This window comes from Umbelopsis ramanniana (genome assembly GCF_025399195.1).
Source record: "Umbelopsis ramanniana AG unplaced genomic scaffold K450scaffold_71, whole genome shotgun sequence".
Classification (NCBI taxonomy): domain Eukaryota; kingdom Fungi; phylum Mucoromycota; class Umbelopsidomycetes; order Umbelopsidales; family Umbelopsidaceae; genus Umbelopsis; species Umbelopsis ramanniana.
In genome coordinates, this window is record NW_026252157.1 from 1 (window position 1) to 18546 (window position 18546).

At 41.5% G+C, this 18546-nt stretch overlaps 7 protein-coding genes across 7 annotated transcripts; 3 read left to right on the forward strand and 4 right to left on the reverse strand.

Moving 5' to 3' along the window:
* Positions 1-461: 461 nt before the first annotated feature.
* Positions 462-2067, forward strand: K450DRAFT_258367 (uncharacterized protein). Its single transcript, XM_051591827.1, has 3 exons — positions 462-1316; positions 1378-1766; positions 1834-2067. Exons 1-3 carry the CDS (start codon positions 469-471, stop codon positions 1878-1880), a joined length of 1284 nt encoding a protein of 427 aa, XP_051441082.1. The 5' UTR covers positions 462-468; the 3' UTR covers positions 1881-2067.
* A 237-nt stretch (positions 2068-2304) lies between these two features.
* K450DRAFT_258370 (uncharacterized protein) lies at positions 2305-4159 on the forward strand. The gene is made up of 6 exons (XM_051591828.1): positions 2305-2506; positions 2569-2779; positions 2846-2971; positions 3035-3080; positions 3156-3280; positions 3373-4159. Exons 1-6 carry the CDS (start codon positions 2333-2335, stop codon positions 3765-3767), a joined length of 1077 nt encoding a protein of 358 aa, XP_051441083.1. The 5' UTR covers positions 2305-2332; the 3' UTR covers positions 3768-4159.
* Positions 3798-4488, reverse strand: K450DRAFT_258373 (uncharacterized protein). Its single transcript, XM_051591829.1, has 4 exons — positions 4395-4488; positions 4301-4332; positions 4196-4228; positions 3798-4124 (listed from the first exon to the last, which is right to left on the reverse strand). The coding sequence occupies exons 1-4, from the start codon at positions 4466-4468 to the stop codon at positions 3829-3831; spliced, it is 435 nt and encodes a 144-aa protein (XP_051441084.1). The 5' UTR covers positions 4469-4488; the 3' UTR covers positions 3798-3828.
* Positions 4489-5155: 667 nt separating this feature from the next.
* K450DRAFT_214683 (uncharacterized protein) lies at positions 5156-5908 on the reverse strand (the record flags this gene model as incomplete). Its single annotated transcript, XM_051584833.1, has 1 exon — positions 5156-5908. A coding segment is annotated over one exon (753 nt), but the record flags the coding sequence as incomplete, so codon positions are not given.
* Positions 5909-11241: 5333 nt separating this feature from the next.
* Positions 11242-12479, forward strand: K450DRAFT_258375 (uncharacterized protein). Its single transcript, XM_051591830.1, has 6 exons — positions 11242-11463; positions 11538-11562; positions 11621-11711; positions 11773-11905; positions 11977-12113; positions 12175-12479. The coding sequence occupies exons 1-6, from the start codon at positions 11411-11413 to the stop codon at positions 12273-12275; spliced, it is 540 nt and encodes a 179-aa protein (XP_051441086.1). The 5' UTR covers positions 11242-11410; the 3' UTR covers positions 12276-12479.
* Positions 12480-12496: 17 nt separating this feature from the next.
* K450DRAFT_275021 (uncharacterized protein) lies at positions 12497-16697 on the reverse strand (the record flags this gene model as incomplete). The annotated part of the gene is made up of 18 exons (XM_051593153.1): positions 12497-12664; positions 12731-12815; positions 12882-13039; positions 13103-13261; positions 13323-13706; positions 13772-13846; positions 13918-14031; positions 14097-14418; positions 14477-14621; positions 14690-14780; positions 14846-15153; positions 15240-15452; positions 15520-15568; positions 15651-16029; positions 16099-16160; positions 16219-16291; positions 16377-16477; positions 16566-16697. 18 exons carry the CDS (start codon positions 16695-16697, stop codon positions 12497-12499), a joined length of 3018 nt encoding a protein of 1005 aa, XP_051441087.1.
* A 411-nt stretch (positions 16698-17108) lies between these two features.
* Positions 17109-18505, reverse strand: K450DRAFT_258384 (uncharacterized protein). Its single transcript, XM_051591831.1, has 5 exons — positions 18305-18505; positions 18103-18239; positions 17684-18035; positions 17593-17610; positions 17109-17523 (listed from the first exon to the last, which is right to left on the reverse strand). Exons 1-5 carry the CDS (start codon positions 18465-18467, stop codon positions 17240-17242), a joined length of 954 nt encoding a protein of 317 aa, XP_051441088.1. The 5' UTR covers positions 18468-18505; the 3' UTR covers positions 17109-17239.
* Between the last annotated feature and the right edge of the window lie 41 nt (positions 18506-18546).

Sequence of the window (18546 nt, forward strand, 5' to 3'; positions counted from 1 at the left end):
TTTTAATTTTTCTAATTTTTTTACCTACCTTTTTGCTGTGGCCGTTTGCCTTTGGGTGATCACTGTAGTGATGCTTGATATCATTAGCATCAAATCTCGGCGGTGAAGATTCCCACGTATCCATTGGTATGGCGTACGATTTGCTGTTATGTTCGTAAGGCAACTGTGAAGAACTTGGTGATGAATAAGAGGGGCTTAAATCAGTTGGTGGGTTTGAATTGGACGGAGCCAAAGTATTGCCCATGGCTGGCCGTGCAGACCATGCTACTTGTGGTGAGGATGAGGGCAAGATTCTTGAATTTGGTAGCATCAAGGTTAAGGAATGGAATAGGTTCAAAAGTAACCAAGTGGGTTGAAAGGCCAGCCAGTTTGAACTCAAGGTTGCACACGAGTTGAGTTACCAAATTACTTTTTGGTTACATTTGATTTTTGAGCGGTTCTCAAAAACCGCTATTATTGTCAATTTTCATGACATCCACACCGAAGTCTGATCCTGGAATCTTCAATGATGTTAGAGGAAAAGACACATTGCTCACCAGCTCTCCTAAAATACAAATCAACTCAGTTGAAAATGAATTCCCTTATGACTCTAAGCGTCTCTCTAAAGTTCCCGAGATTCATCACTCCATTGGCAATATCCGGAAACTATCAGCACGGAGAAAGTTAAAAAAGGCTATTCAAAGTGGTACAAAAGCACTTAGTGTCAAAACTGATACGTTCTATTCTACTGGTATGACCGGTATGATGCCCGCTGTCATGCCTGTGAAGCGTCGGCAGTATAATCGTGTATGGCATAACCGTCATAGATCAGTCTCAAGTTTATCTTCTAAGGAGAAGAGCGCCTTTGCATTCAAAGAAAGAACGTTCGTGGCCCTGCAGATCCTACCAAATGGTGGAAACGAACGGCTTGTGTTCATACGCGTTGGTCCATCTGGTCAACTCCTCATCATCCCATACCCGATGGAATTGACCAAAGAGTCGATTAAATTTGACCCTGTCCATTCATATTTCTGTGATCAAGGAGTCGACGTTGGTAAATTACGCACCAAATATCAAAGGCTGCAAACCGTCCTTAAAGGGATAGACAAATTAGGCACCTCCATGTGGCAAGCAATCGGGATGGTCGACGACTTGAGCCGCCAGTCATCGCTTTCCAATAACATACAGACTCGGTATCAAAATCGTTTATATAATTTTCAGTTGAAGAACAATGAACAGAAACAAGAATTATACAATCGAGTCCGATTTGAAATGCAGTTGTCAGAGCGCGAAACAGCCTTGTCACAAATGCCTTGTCAACCCACTCCGATAGACTTGTAAGTGAAAATATAATGGAGCGAAAAATATTACTCATTTTACTAAATCCGTCCGATGTAGTGATACCCTTATAACCGACCTCAAAGGTCAGGTGCAAGCGCAGCAGGCTGCCTTGCAGAAGATCGAAGCAAACATCAGTGAACACTTGAAAGACATCTCAAAATACTCTAATGATCTAAAAGAAATCGACGGTGGTATACCTGCCATAGAAGAATCCGTTGATCGTGCTTGGCGAGTGACGGGAACCAAAACCCAGCTAGAGCAATGCCATCAGCAATGCATCTTGATGGTTCGTCAGCTGAGAGCGGTCAACACTGCCATGAATCGACGTGAGGAAAAGCTTTCAAGGTATCGAAACTGGCTAAAAACTATGCAAGTCAGAGTAAACGTCATGACGTTGTCAGGAAGGAATTCTCATATCTGGCAGAAGAGATGGACTTATATTAGCAGTAAGTTGATCGTATCCTTAACATGACCATAATTTAAACAAATTAAGGCTCACAACGTCTCCTTTAGCCATGGTGGCGATCTTTTGTATATGGCTTGTGTATTGGCTGAATTGATGTGATGTTCCGGCGATCAAGGAACTACGAATATATTGTACATATTGACGCTACTTTTCCGAACCAAGTGCATATGTAATAGATGGTTCTGCATTTTCTTAAGACTTTTATGCTCAAAGTAGCGGCTGTAGATTTAACCTTCGAGATAACTTACAGTAATAAACTTTAATGTAATCGCTTCCTTAAATACCACATAGCATAATGTTATAAATCTCGAAAATGAATATCTACTGGATCAATGTTAAACTTGAAAATACTGTATATGAATGAAAGAAAGCTAAACACTGGTCGACAGAAAGAAAATAATTTCTTTTATCTTAACGTTGCAACGTGAAAGATGTTCGATTTTGCATGTGCCCCAATGAATCACCAAATTTAATTGTAATGCACCTGATTGGAATTTGCCTGTGACACCATTGTCGCTTGCAGTCCAAGCATTTACTTCAGCCGAAATGGAGGCATTTCTGTCAAGTCTGCCGCCGTATGTGCATGAATTCTTAGACAAAGAACCTCCCATTGAGGTTTTCAACGTTTTACGCGAACTCATTTGCTTCGCAGTACTATATTCTAACGATCGTAAAAACATTCAACGGCAAACCGAGCGTTTACTCGAGGAGAATGCCCAAGTAATTTTCATCGCTGCTGCGAATCATCCGAGAAAGTCGTCCTTACTAAATCTTGGTTCCAGCTACAGGAAAACGTCTCCCAGTCGACAGAGGATCAGATTTCCTCGCAAACCAATCTGTCAGGTACGGTGATAGAATCGAATCAAGGCAGTCCGTCGCAGAAAAGTGAGGCACAAGGCAGCAACCGAAATGAAAAAAGTCCTATTCCTGCAACATTTCCAGATTGGTGGAGTCATTTGGCTCCTCAAGATGATTTAGACGCAACAATCAACAGTGAATATATTTTGGAGTTGAAGAATGAAAGGAAAAATGGCACCGGTATACTGACAATGACGACAGATGTAAAGGAAAATGCTATAGATGAAGCTTCTTCATCACCCAAACAAGATAATCAAGTCAAAAGGTCTGAATTAGAGAAGACGAGGAAAAAAGAAGACTCAGCACCATATACAGCTTGGGTACCTTGTAAGTGTCCTAGACTTGCATATCACAGTTATTTGAGCTAGATCTGATGATTTGAAATAACAGTGGATACAACTCCAAAATCACGGCCCGTGTCGACCATACTTACCAGGTATGTGCACAATGCAGTCAATCACAAATCCCTTTCTCTAGTCTCGATCTAAATGTACATTGTATGACCATATAGCAGTCCAGTTTCAAGGACTAAGCCAGCGGTCAGCAACAAGCGACATTCGATTGCTGTCACCAATCCAGCGCGACGGCAATCACAAACGTCCGCTCCTTTCCAAGGAAATACCCAGAGAGAACAAGGTACGATCGTTGTTGACACATTTATCATAATATTGTGCTCTTCTAATGTAACGTACAATGACTGTAATTTTTAACAGTCTCCCAACCGCAAGCACTTGACAGAAAGGCACAAACTGTATCGGCTCGGTTGTCATATTTAGCTCAACCGAAAAAAATAGCCGAGCCCGTCAAGTCGACTAGATCCGAAACGATGCCCACAACCATCCATATCGCGCCCAGAAACGTACCATTAGCGAAACCTGCTCAGACTGCACTGGTGAAGGCGCGATCACTGCGGGCCCGAACGAAAACTGAGGAGAGATCCCCGTCTCCTGTCATAGCACCAACGCCCGCCTACGTCCAAAACGCAAAGTCGAAGATAGATTGGGAAGCAATTAAGCGAGAAAGGCGGACTGCACCGCCAGAATCTGTTTCATTTGAATTTGTGCCTTTGGATGGAGAAGATGAGAGTAATGCTGACGAAGCAAAAAAGATTGACGATGAATGATGGCTGATTATTGTAATATGTACAATTGTAAAATATAATAAAGGAAGCGTTCGGAAGTCTATCATGAGGTTTCATCTTCTCCCGCCTTCTTGCCTGTTACTGTATATAACATCTCTTCAACGAGCTTGCCGAATACAGGGTCATTTTGTCGAGCTTGATCCAGCATTTTGGCGGGGTCTTTGGATGAATCAATGGCGGATATCAAGTTGCGGATTTGTGGATGTTTAAGGTAATCATGGATTGCTTCTGATCGACTCAAGTTGCGCAGTTGCTCTTGACTCAGAAGGAATTCATCGTCGTCCTTTAGCACATCTTTGCTGGAGGATGTTTTCTGCTGTGATTCCTGTATAGCGGGCGCTATTATGCGTAGTTAGCTATTTAATCACCTGTTGTACAGACTATTGTATCGCATTGCTAAATGAAAATACCTTGCTGCACCTTAGTTTCATAACATGGTATCTCTAAATTGGAAAAGAAGTACTATTGAGCTGACAGAAGGTAAAAGCATTGACGTTGGCAATTCGATCTCAAACCTTTGTGCTTCTTAAAGCAGTTGAGTGAGCAGCTGTACGGATGTTAGAAGAAGAAGGCTCATTGCTGTTCTGGAGTAACTGAATCAGGCCTTACTAAGGTATTTTACACGTTGGACATTTGTACTTTGAAGGATTCTCGGTACAAACTTGACATGGTGTTCCTAGCATTGTGAACAAGGCAGTAAAATTTTTAGGTATGAGTGAGGGTGATTCCCAAAATTTTATTATTGTGTGCTGTGACAATAGGGAGGCCCACATAAAATTGCCTAAACAACTTCGACACAAAAGACGAACGACAAAATGCATGCAATTGACTTATTTTCGCCTCTTTCGTAGTGGTATGGTTGATGTACGTGTTCTTGCTACGTTTTCAGCAGTAAACGGCTTTTTGCCTAGCCAGATCCTTTCAAAATCTACATCAATATCAACAAACAGTCTCGTATATTCATTTTCTTCTATCTGACAGCACTGAAGTCGATAACATAACTTGATCGGTCGTCCTCCACCTGATTGCGTGTCTTCGCCATATATTCTGACTATCATAATAGATCGAATATCGTGAACAAAAGCAAGCTCTATATTTGGAGAGTTATGGTATTCCGGCTGCGCTGCTGTCTCAATCAGTTCCGCAACGCCAAAAAATCGGCCATGAACGTATTTCAGCTCCATCCAGCGACTCAGCTTCTGAAGAATCTCCTTCATAAGTGAACCTTTAACGAGCTGTACTTCGAAACAAGTACCAAAGTGACTCACAGTCGCAGGGACTGAAGATGGCAGACAGGAAGCAACTGTGTATTTGACATCTGTGATAGCTGGTAAATGGCTATTAGCAGATTTCTTTGTTGTTGGATAGCTTAAAAATGAAAGGTCGCCTTTCTGGATTGCCAGTTCTTGTAAGAGTCTTTCACGGGATTTGGGTCCTTCACCGTACGCAAGTGTCAAATGTATGGAAAGTATTCCCATCAAGGCATAGGCCATATCCTCTTTTTGAGTCGTCTCTCGAACGTCCATTCTTGATAATAGTTCTGTCGAATTTCCAGGACGATAATGAAGATGTAGATCGAGTAAACAGAGCTCATGACTCTGTTCAATAGCTAATTCTTGTATTGTGACCATCTTTCCTGCCTTCGATATTCCACGCAGAATTCCAGCTGCTATGCCTTCTTGCAAGCACCAGCCTCGCTTGCACCATACTTTAAGAGGAGTATCAGAGTTCAGAACAACAGCAGAACAAGCAGCGTACCACTTGTACATTGATCGAATAGCTTGATCCAGCTCTGATAAATTAGACTTGTCGATGCAGATTGTGTCGATCCAGACGTATCGTGTATAATTTTGTAAGGCTGATCTTATAGAATGTAATTTTGGAGACGCTGTGCTAATTGAGTGAAAAGTTTCTGACTTGGTATTGATCACATCAGAATACTCAATTTCTTTGTCGCTCCATCTGTGTGTTACAAAAACGATTTCTCTGGCATCGACTTTTTGTGTGGTCAATTTATCTTCCACCAAGTCCCATGCTCGGCTCACAAGTTCTTCTTGTTTCTCGCGCCATATGTCAAACCCAGCAGCTTTAGCAGCAGCCACAGGTGACAGAGGACGATGCATAAGTGCAGATCGACAATTACAGTTTCGTCGATTTAGAACCTGCCAATCGCAAGACGAACTGAGCTGCTCAAATGTTTGAACACCGTTCTTATTGACACTAAGAACAGCTCTTATCAGGTTCTCAATAAGTCCGTAACCACCAGCGATACTGAGGACACTCAATCCAGTTATCAATATAGCATGTAGTTTGCTCTCGAGTTTTGATTCTGATTCACCTAGGATCTCCGAAAACGCTTCTTCGTCAAGGCGACGAGATGAGCATCTGCATACATACACTGCATCTACGAAACGTAGTATTGGATTTACATTATCGTACCACCCTGGTATGGAAAATGCTGATTTCGCTAACGGTATCTGTACAAGTATAAGACCCGATTCTCGAATAATGCCCTTCATCTTATCAAATTGTTGAGCCCATTGAGTGGTAACGGTATTCGCAGAATGCTCTAACTTCAACATAAATACTTTTTCGGATACGAAAAATTTGACGTTAAGAATGCCAAATAGAGACGAGATTATCTCAGGTGCAAGGCTGTCGACGGATAATTTATAAGAGAGGTCGATCCCTTGAACAATCGATTTGACTTCTTCAGAATTTCCGATTTCATTGTCTTCACGAAAGATGTTTAGGTCTAGATACCTTGAAGACGGAAATCCAGCGCCGTACTTGTGCTTAATATCCTTCAATAATATTCGATTCATCGGGATCACTGGTTTAATCAAGTTAGTATGATATAAAAACTTGTACTTTTACATACATGCCGACACTTACATGTTTCCTCTTTTTTAAAGTGAAATTCAAGCTGTTCCATGGTAATATTAGGAAATGCTTGAGAGTCATTAATGTTACCATCTTCATTCGCAATATTTGACGCTTTGTTCAATATTGTCTTTTCTTCCCTTTTTTTATGAAACGAATTTGTGGTGAAAAGTTCTGCCAATTCTGGGATCCAGTTATTGAGATGAGGTGGTACGTGTATATTAGTGTTCGCACCAGCGTCAATAAGGAGAGCGACCACTTCCAGAAATTTGTTATTTAGTCCGTCATTTGAGCGCCAATAATACTTACAATGTTGATTTATGGCATTTGACAGAGGTGACTCTTTCCAACCCTTATCATTGAAAATGACAGTGTTAACAAGCGCACCGTTATCTAGCAATAGTTTTACCAGATTGGGGTTATAAAGCCTCGCTGCAATGTGCAAAGGTGTCGTTCCATAGCGGTCTTCTGCATTAATATTTGCGTCCTTCTGAATTATCAGAATGGCTTCATTTACCAATTCATTTTTGAGAGCTAAATGTAAAGCGGTTTCTCTTTGCATGTTGATAGCATTTACATTTGCTTGTCGTTCAATTAGTAAAGAGGCGATATCCGGATTATTATCCATGAGAGCACAGTGTAACGCAGAATTTCCTTCCAAATTCTTTGCTTCCTTGTCAACTGCACTATCAATTAGCAACTCCACGAGACTTAATGACCTATGTCGTATGGATATGTGAAGAGCGGTTTCGCCAGCATTGTCTTTAGCATCGAGGTCAGCGCCATGCTCAATAATCAGACATACTGTTTCAGAGTCACCGTTAGATATAGCGTGATGAAGAGCTGTGTTGCCGTTGCCATCAGTTAACTGAACATTACATCCGAAATTCAACAATACATGTAAGCCCTTTGCTTGGCCAAGTGATGCATAATAATGGAGAACAGATTGGCAATACTTATTTTTGGCTTGGGTGTCAGCACCGCAATGTAACAAGACAGATACTAAGTCTGGCCATTTACCTGCCAAGAATAGAGGTGTCATCTCATTAACGCCACACGTTTCGATGTTTGCACCACGGTTCAAAAGATACCGTACTAACTTGGTTTGACCATGCTGTACTGCCTCAAGTATAGTTGCGTTTATATAGTAATCTTTGTCTTCTTTGATCATGCTGTCCAAAGATCGCTTGATTATTTCTTCTCTACCGGCCGCAGCAGCTAAGTGAAGTAGTGACAAGTTTTGGTTTTCAGAATTGCCCATTGATGCACCTTTGGATTTGAGCATGAATACCAAATCCGTATGACCGTTGAGAATTGCTATGTGAACTCCAGTTTGATCAGCCTGATTTATGGCGTTAATGTCAGCACCGTAATAAAGTAAAATGATGACAATATCGGGCTGATTGAACTTTGAAGCAACATGGAGTGCAGTATTCCCCATGCTTGTTCTCGCTTCAATTTTTGCACCGTTCTTCAACAGTAAATCTACCAAGCTCCATTTCCCATGCTTTACTGCCCAATGCAAAGATGTCCATGAATTCTTGTCGATTGCTTCTATATTTGCCTTTCTGTCTATCAACGCAGACATCATAACAATCTCTTCAACTTTGTAAGTAGGTACTGTAATTAACTCGCCAAAATCAGTAAAAGAAGGAACATTTGATTCATTTGCCTGGAGAGCTTTGACTATATCTATTGGGTCGGCCGCTGAAGCAGCAATGAGAAGAGTTTGTCCTTTTTGGTTTGTTATCTCAGTACTCGCACCGAGATTCAAAATGTGAGTGACCATTTTTACATGACCAAGCTCAAACAGATGGAAAAGAAGAGTACTTCCGTCTTTATCTCGTTGATTAACATCTGCACCACCGGAAATTAGTTCAGAAACGGTGTGGTGATTTTCCATTGCCGCAGCCATTTGAAGTGGTGTTTTAAAATTGCAGTCTCTGGCATCAACTGAAGCACCTCTACTTAAAAGCAGAGACACTACATCAAAGCGTCCTGCTTCTGCTGCGTAATGCAATGCTGTCCTTGAAAAGACGGTTTTGGTATCAACAGCAAGACCTCTATCTAAAAACAGACGGGCTGCTTCTTTGCTTCCACCTTTTGCTGCATAATGAAGCATAGTCACATTATCGCTATCTTCAGCATCAAAAGCAGCACCGTTATTCAGAAGCAGAGATATAACTTCATTGTATCCACCTGCCGCTGCGACATGAAGTGCGGTCTTTGAACTGCAATCTCGGGAGTCGACAAAAGCACCATTTTTCAGGAGCAGTGATACAATGTCACGATGATTTTTTTCCGCTGCATAATGAAGTGGAGTCATTAATCTGCTATCCTTCGGATCTACAGCAGCACCTTTGCTCAAAAGCAGATGTACTGCTTCCTGATGTCCTCCGTCAACTGCATAATGAAGTGCAGTGCTTAAATTTTTCGTTTTAGCATCAACGTCAATACCTAATTTCAGGAAAAGAACTATCATTTCCTTGACTCCACCGATCGCTGCAAAATGTAGTGCAGTTTCTAAATTTTTGCTCTTGTCGCTAACATTAGCACCATTGCTCAGAAGTATACATACCACTTCCTGGTGTCCACGAAATGCTGCGCAATGAAGTGCCGTCCATGACATGTCATCCTTGGCATCAATTGAAGCACCTTGACTTAGAAGTAGACGTACGACTTCTTGGTGTCCATTCACTGCTGCATAATGTAGTGCAGTCAATAATTCGTTGTCTTTAGTGTCGATTGCAGCACCTTTGTTCAAAAACAGAGATACCACCTTATAATGCCCACCATTAGCAGCTTTATGAAGTGGAGTCTTTAACTCGTAATCTCTAGAATCAATTGCAGCACCTTCGCTTAGAAGCAGAGATACAATATCTTGCTGCCCATATTCCGCTGCGCAATGAAGTGCGGTACTTGAATGCTCCGTCTCGGTATCAACAGGAAAACCTTTATCAAGAAACAGAGCTACCATTTCCTTGACTCCACCATATGCTGCGCAATGGAGCGCAGTCATTGAGTAGGTTGTTTTCGCGCTCATATCTGCACCTTTGCTTAGAAGCAGAGATACCACATTCATATGACCTTGGCGCGCTGCGAGAAGAAGTGCAGTATATGAAAAAGGATTTTTGGACTCTATAAACGCACCTGTATGAAGGAGTAACGTCACAACATCCTGATGTCCACGCTCTGCTGCATGGAGAAGTGCAGTTCTTGACGAACTATCTTTCGTATCTACAACAGCACCTTCACTCAAGAGCAGACGTACCACTTCCAGATGCCCATTTTCGGATGCGATATGAAGTGCAGTCTTTTCCAGTTCAGTTTTGGCACTAACTGCAGCACCTTCACGAAGAAGTAGTGATGCAACTTTTTCGTGGCCAAACCTTGCTGCCTGATGGAGGGCAGTCCATTCATTAAAATCTTTGTAATCAACGGCGCAGCCTGCATTTAGAAGCCACTCTACAACTTCCTGGTGGCCACCTCTCGCTGCATAACAAAGTGCTTCATTAAGACTTTTAGCATTGACATCAGCACCTTTGTTTAGAAGAAAAGCTAATACTTTTCTGCTCCCATGAGCTGCTGCATAATAAAGTGGGGTTCTTGAAAGGTCATCTTGAGCGTCAATAGTAGCACCTTGACTCAGGAGCAGTGATACCAATTCTAGGTATCCACCTCCCGATGCGTAGTGAAGTGGAGTTTTCAATTCTTCATCCTTGAAGTCAACAGCAGCGCCTTTGCTCAACAGCAATGATGCAACTTCTAGGTTTCCACATACGGCTGCGTAATGAAGTGGGGTTCGTGACTTGCGTTCTTTGGCATCAACCGCAGCACCTTTGCTCAGTAACAATGACACCACTTCCAGGTGAGCAACTTTCGCTGCGAAATGTAGTGCTGTTGCTCCATAGTCATAAATCCACTTGATATTTCCACTATTGATTATATGCTCTTCTATATAGTCGATATTCTCGCTGACCATTGCATCAACAGCAGCACCTTTGCTCAGTAACAATGACGCCACTTCCAGGTGAGAACCTTCCGCTACAAAATGAAGCGCATTCGCATCGTAGTCAGCTGTCCAGTTGACATTTGCACCACGGCTTATTAGCTCTTCCATATCGTCAATATCACCGTCCAGTATTGCTATAAACCAACGAGCTTGAAAGCTCATTTCTTCGAAGGTACTCGATACTGTTGAAAGAGAATGCATTACGGAGTTCTCTGATAGAACTTGCAAAGAGTTGGTATTGGTTCAAGAAGAAATAGAAATCAAGTCAGTGAAAGTGAACAAAGGCAAGAAAGGGCTTTTTCGCAGCAGCTGATGCAAAATATTCGGTTTGTGTCCTCTGTACTACCACTTGCCCAAGCTGGTGATGTCGATACAGATGAAACTGTGGTGTTCAAGTGATATGCTCCCCTCTTGATATTATTCCATACCTGTAACGCTTGAAATTGAAGCCTAGAAATATTCATATGAAAGGCCCGAATTGATACTGAAGTGTAGTTGACAATAATCTATAGCGCTTCTAATATCACAATAATCATTTGCGTTCCTTCGTCAGTTTTATTTATCACTTTTTCTTCGTTGAAAGATATCCCAAACATTGTCTTGAGTGGCGAATTTTGTGACTCGCGGTTCGTCCAACATAACGTTGAAAATTCACGGAGCAGATCCGACAAATTTGTGTATTCAGTTTTCTGTCTGGTTGGGCTCTGTTCGTCGTCTCAGCCGTGGTATCATGAGTCAATTGAGGAGATTCAAGGCTACAGACCTTTTCAGTTTCAACAATGTGTAAGTGACCGTGGAACTGTCACAACTTGTATGCATCAGAGCCGATCCACTGACTGAATTGCTCCTTTCGATAGTAACCTAGATGTTTTGACCGAGACGGTACGTTTCTACAAATGAAGTCCTTGAATGCAACAATGTGCGCTGACATGACAAGTAGTATAATATATCCTTCTATCTACAATATCTCGCTCGGTGGCCAGATCTTTTTTCCGTGCAAACGACTGCTCAGGGAAACGTCATGGGTTATGGTAAATATCCAAAATACAGACAGTGAGCAGTATCGCAGAATGCTAAAGTTGAATTGAACAGTGATGGGAAAGGCTGAAGGAACAGGAAAGAATTGGCACGGGCACGTTACAGCAATCACCGTAGGTCCCGAATATCGTCGGCTTGGATTGGCTGATGGAATGATGGATCTCTTGGAAGAAGTGTCAGAGAAAACGCAAGTATTGTCCTTGAAGATGGCACTATAAATGGATATATGAGTTTCTAACGACCTTTTGCTGGATCTAGTTATGATGCCTGGTTCGTTGATCTGTATGTGCGAGTATCAAACGCTGTTGCGATTGGCATGTATCGCAAATTTGGATATTCTGTATATAGACGGGTCAAAAACTATTACGCGGGGACAATAGACGAAGATGGATATGGTAAGGATGGAGCATGATTATCTGTTAAATGTGGGCCCAGAGCTGATGTGTTTGTGTTTAGATATGCGTAAACCGTTGAAACGAGACAAAAAAAGAGAGACTATACGAGAGAATGGAGAAAACGTACTTGTCAACCCAGAGGACCTTGACTCGTGGCGCTAATGCTCAATGTCGATTAAAAATAAAATGTTCAGATTAAACGCTAGACTACCTCGAAAAAATTAGAAATATAAAGACATAGGCTGTGATCTCCTATATAATCAGTTGGCGGTGTGCTTTATTGTATATGTCTAGGTAACGGTAACGTTTTCGCCTTGATGTTGGCTATGGACTATTCTATAACTTGCTATTTAATGAGGTCCTCAGTGAGGAGATTTAGATCATCAGTGCATTAACAGTGTGCTCATTTGATCCAGCAGCGCAGCGTCAACTTTGCTCAAATAAGTCTTGTTGAACACCTCAGTCCCACCGTTCATGTATTCACTTTCTTTGAGCTTAGTCTGAATAAAGGTAAGTAAGTTTGTAGTATGAATGGGGTCACGTTGAAGTAGCTACGTAGGGAAAATGAGTTAGAACCTGAGACTGTTTCCTGATATTATCATGATATAAAAACCTACTTCTTTTCTACGCCTGGTTTCTGGAGTGCCTTCAATTTCGGCTGTGTCAATGTCATTGTTGTTGTCTTCCCAGTACACCAATGCACTAGTCGAGAAAAGTCATTAGTTACAGATGGCCGTTAAATACAGGTTGACAGGAATTAACACTTACTCGCCACCTCCGGATTCTTTGACCTCACTGAGAACATCGGACCAGATGACCATAATGCCATGAAGTCTTTCCAAAACAACTGGATTGGTTGTGGCGATCAAATTTGTGATGGCCATGCAAGCAAGTTTACGTTGTCGAGGGTGACTGATGTTATCAAACTTGAGGGTGTGTTAGAAGATATTTTTTAAAGTCATGGAGTAACTATCATCAATAAAACGAACCTTGTCCATCCAGTTGTCTACAAATGCTCCAAGTAGTCCTGGTTGAGGTGGGTTGAATTGTTGGCCAGCGATTTCAATGAATTTAAGGAAGATAGAGAGATCGAAAATGGCAACGCGTGCAAATATTGATAGATATTGGGTGAGAATAAACGCGTATTCCTAGCGAGAAAAGTTAGCTGAGACATTTTTCATAGCCGATCTCGTATGGAAAATTCTATACCTTGTTCTCCATAATGATGTTGAGCATGCGCCAAAGCAAGTTTGAGTTGATCAAAGCTTCAGCGTACAAATGAATTGGAGATGCCAAGAGAATAGTGTCCAGTAGATGAATGATAGTGTTAGTTGCTTCGGGTTTAAGGTCGCCAATCAAGCTGTTGAGACTAGTGAATAACGGTAAGGCATATTGTGAAAGAACCAAATCTGGTGCAAGAATGGAGTAACTCTCTATGATCTTCAGAACCTTGCGCAAGGTTTCCGTTCCGTATTCAAGATATTCAATAGCAATTGGGAACATTTGTAGCAGTCGAGGAGTGCATTCCGTTGCACTCTGGACCGTAACCCACCACAAATCTAAACCGTCTTCCAGTAGGTAGATGTGCGCTTCCTGTTGAACCCAACTATGATTAACAAGTGCTATTCAGCTCGATCAATCGGTGTCTGATTACGAACCTGGGTGCGATCAACACTGTGCTCAATTAATGGCAAAACATAGTCATAGAGATGGCTAGATTGCTCTTTCAAGGACTATGATGCAATAATAGTTAGGCATTGTAAATTGTTGTAACTGAAGTTCTACCCAAAGGATCGATACTCACTCCCATTAGCTTTGTAAGAGTAACAAGGATAGTTGATTTGAACAGATGATCTTCTTCTGATGCGGCCCATAAAGGAGGCAATAGTTCTACAATTTGCTGGGCATATGGTGTGATCTGAAGAGAAAAAGGTGAGACAAATACACTAAGAAGTCGGTTAATCGTACAAAACCGTTGCTTACTCTAGATTCGACTCGGTCAATGACGATATTGAGACAGCTAAGGATGCGCATGCGGCTATCAAATTCTTCAACATCTTTCAACAATGCGGTCAATAGCTGAATAGATGGCTCAATGTAAGGGATAAAATCATCTGTCTCAAAGTCCCAATCGTCTACGCAATTTCGCAGATTGTTGGCAGCCACAAGTCGCACAACCATGTCTTCCTCCGGAGCCAGTAGTTGTAGCATGATCTGATATACATAAGTTCTATATTGTTTGTCAATCTTGACTCCAATCCAGTGTCCTATGATCCAAGCTATGCGACGGCGCAGGATTCTAAAGCTGTGAAAAGTATTTAGGGTCATGATATACATTTGTATCTCATCAACCGATTTAATACCTTGGTTCCTTGTTTGATACCTCTGGTACAAGCCGGTTAACCAAAAAGTTATTGAAATCGAAAGAATCAAACAATTCGTTAGCTCCAAGACCAACTGAACAGTAAATGGCGTCCTTGAACAGCAAACTATTATGGTCGTTTACGACTGCAATTATGAGCTCGTTAGCGTATGAAAAAGTTGAAGAAGACTGATGTTACCGTAAAACAACATACCAGCGACAGTGTCCACAAGGTTGATAAGAATAGGTGACAATTGTACTCTATAAGATGTCAGCAGATCCATGAAAACCTTTTCTGCGCATGGCTGAATACATATATGTGTTAGTAAAGTCTGATTATTTCGAAGCCGGTGCTGGATCCATCATCTACCTTCAACTCGAATTCCCAGTGATCAGCCTCTTCGCCATTCACCCATCCTTCCGGATCGCTTTCCCACAGATCTAAATCCTCTGGTCTAAGCTGCATGTATTTGGTCACCAAAACCTCGGCGCACGAATTAACAAATGCAGGTGTAAGCAGGCGGCTATCAATGAGAGACTTCGCTTGCATGGCGTTTGCATTCTCTTCTTCGCTATTGGCAGCATCTACACTGTAGGAAGCTCCCTTAACGACACGTTTAAGAAGTAAAAGGCCCTGAACTAAAAATCGCTCAAAAAGAGGAGGGTCTACAGCACGTCCTATAATTTGATTACCATAACGACGTGTTTAGTATGCATACAGATTGACGATTGTCATTGCTGATATACATAATGAAAGCGCTTACCTGCTCCATAGAATGAGATAGCTCTTTCACCTTCAAGAACAATATGCTGCCAGTAAAATTGAATGATTTCAATAGCAGAGGGCAGCAATATGAAGGAAACTGGGTGGGTCTTTTGCAATTCGTTGAATAACTTTCCAAGTTTTGTGATATGGGACTCGACCAATTTTCGAATAGGAGAATGTTCATCAAAATTCAAAGTCATAAGAACCGTGCCTGTTTTGTTCAGTATTATGAGATTATATCGCGGTACATGTGCAGGCATTGTGAACTAGACACTTACGCATCTCAAAGTATTGCTGTATGTGTTTGTAAGTAATGGATACGAACTCCTAAACACGAAAATTGAAAACGGAGTGAGAAAGATTTGTACATAATGATTACAATTACTTTGTGGATGGGTCTGAATCTTACCCTCGCCTCTTGGCTCTGGTGGAGGTCGGTAAAGCCGTGAATGAGTAAACGTCGCAAGCATTTCAGGCAAGTAGCAGTGACGTCCAGATCAGATAGAATTCTAGTATGCTCATCATCAATATTTACAATAGATGGCTGAGCTGCCACCTTCGATATTGTCAAATCTGCGATTGAGACGTAAATGCTGGCAATGCTGCGAAACAGGTCGGGAGCGATTTGTTGGAATTGTCGTCTAGCTGGCGCCAGCGTTTTGGAGCACAACGCTTTAATAACAAGATTAAGAACATGCAAAGAGCGAGCTCTCAGTAGTTCCGATGAAGCATCTGGTGCTGATGCGGTAGTCTGAATGACATGGAGGAGATTATGGAGTAGGTCCGGCCTATCAACAGCATTGATGTTACAAGATCAAAAACTATACATCGACGTTTGCCACTTGAACATTACATACCAGTCTTGAGGATAATCAAATCTAGCAATTTTAGAAATAAGAACAGCATTTGCAACAGCAAGCTATTGTCCAATAAGTCAATATGTGTCTGTTAATCGCCATCATTGTATTGGAGCATACCTGCTTGTTTTCCTCGTTCAATGAGGTGAGTAGCCTACTTCTAATTTGCGCACGTTCTTCCGGACGTATAGCGCTTTACCAAATGTTAGTACTTATGGTGTCATGTTTGATGAATTGCGCCAAGATCAGCAGCAGATCACAAATGTTGAATCACATACTTTTTGGCCGTCTTCCGCCAATAAGCGTCAATACCATTCTTGAGGTACAGGCCAGCAACAAAACGAAGGTTGATAGGTAGTGATTTATCGTAAAATATGTCCTTTGAAAGATAAAACGAGATAGATTGAGGGTCAGGTTTGTAAAACAGGTATGCAAACATGGGTTGAACTTAGTCAATTTGTGCTTACCTGTAGAGTAGCATAGAAATCTGGCGATGTCTCCCATTGCTTTAACTGTTGTTGTGCCGATTTGACTTTGTCAGGCTGCTGTGAAGCAGCATTGTCCAGTACACCAAGTAATTGACCTCTAGCTTCTGTCATTTAGTTCAGCACACAGTAAAGATCAGCAGGACGTATGACTGGTGGCTTTAAGTACTGGGCGGTGCGACAAATTTTCGCTGTCCATGCTGAAAAGGGCAGTCGGCAAGCTGTCAAAGATGGGAATAAAGGACGTTTATCGTGCTTCTACGATCATAATAATATCAATGAGGAATACTTTGTAAGATACTTATTTACATTTGTTAATGGATCCTATGATCACCTTTTTACATAGAGTTAGCTGTCTGCCAGACGAAGCAGTGTGTGCTGTGTTCGAAATTCTAAACTGACATGCCATTTTTCAATCGAAATATTTGCAAGTAAAATGCTTTTTACACCATATCGATCTGCCAACTTTTACTAGAGTAACGATCTTGTCTAATTGATCTCAGAAACAATCAATATCTCAGTACAGCAAGAAGGGAAATTCGCACCATTGTTAGCGAACACAAATTTATTTCTACATTATTTAAAAACATAACCAAAAAGATCATATTAGAGAGGGGAGTTGTACAGTGAAATTCATTCTAAATGCAGATTGAGGTTTAATGTGAGATGACTTGTTCTTTCTGAAGACCGTCAGCATATTGGAGTTCTCCAGAATTTTCATATTCGGCCATGTCCAAAGCAACAATAACGCTATCACGGACCACAATTTCTTGATCATGTTCAAATTCCTTTAGCAAATCCATCACTTCAGGAGTTGCAATAGAACCCAAAGCTTCAGCTGCTTCATGTCTGACCATATGAATCTCATCGGGTCTCTTGAGGACTTTGGATAGAGATGGGACGGAAGCAGGGTGTTGCATTTGACCGAAAACATAAGCGACTGGAAATAAACAAGAAGGTTAATGAGGTGTATTATAACTTTCAGGTTGCCCATTTTAGTCACACTTACTTTCATGACGGAAAAGAGCTGTAATATCGTTGAATAAAGGACATGTCAGTATCCTTTCATTTCACTGCTATTCTAGTGTAAATAGCCTTACCGCTGCTGTCATCGAATCCTGTTGCTAATGCCTCTACTGCTTCAGTGTTGCCAATGTCTCTCAATGCAAACATAGCGCGGTATCTCTCGAAAAGTGGTAATTTGGTGTTAACCAATTCCTCTCCAAGTTCGGCGATGGACTTCGTGTTTACTGAAGGAGGAGCAGGATCAACAGATGAATAGGCACTTTTGTTGTTTTCTTTCTCCTCCTTGTTCTTTGGGTCGTTGTCGTATTTGATCTTGGCAATGGCCAACTCGCATGTCTCCGCCACAGCGGTACTTGGATCTTGAAGGTAAGGCTCCAGAATGGGTAATGAATCAAGTTGACCAAGAGCACCAAGAGCTTCGGCGGCCTAGCAAATGAATAATATGAGGAAAAATATTCATCAATGTAGTTTTCTGGCATAATTGACTTCGTACCTCGTGGCGAACCATTTCATGTTCGGTGGTATTTTGAAGAACTTGGTTGAGAGTTGGAATGGCGGTCAAGTTACCAGTTTGACCCAGACAATAAGCCAATTCGTGCTTAAGCAGAGCAGAATCATCGTCCTTCAAAGCTGTAATGCGAAAGTATTTAGGTTCATTGTTATATATTGCATAGTTTTGCGGTAGTTACTGTTACCTTTGCCAATGATCTCAACACTTCTGTCGTCGGCGATGTTCTTCAAAGTGAACAAAATTCTAAAGCGCTCACTTAAAGGAACATTTCCGGAGGTGTTGCACAAAAGCGACTCCATTTGGTCATATTTCTCGGCAGAAAGTTGAATAACGTCAGCAGATGCCATTGCAGATCAAGAAAGCTGAATTTGCTGTACAAAGGAACGGTGGTTTTTTTTTTTTTAAGAAAATTGTTAAGATAGAATT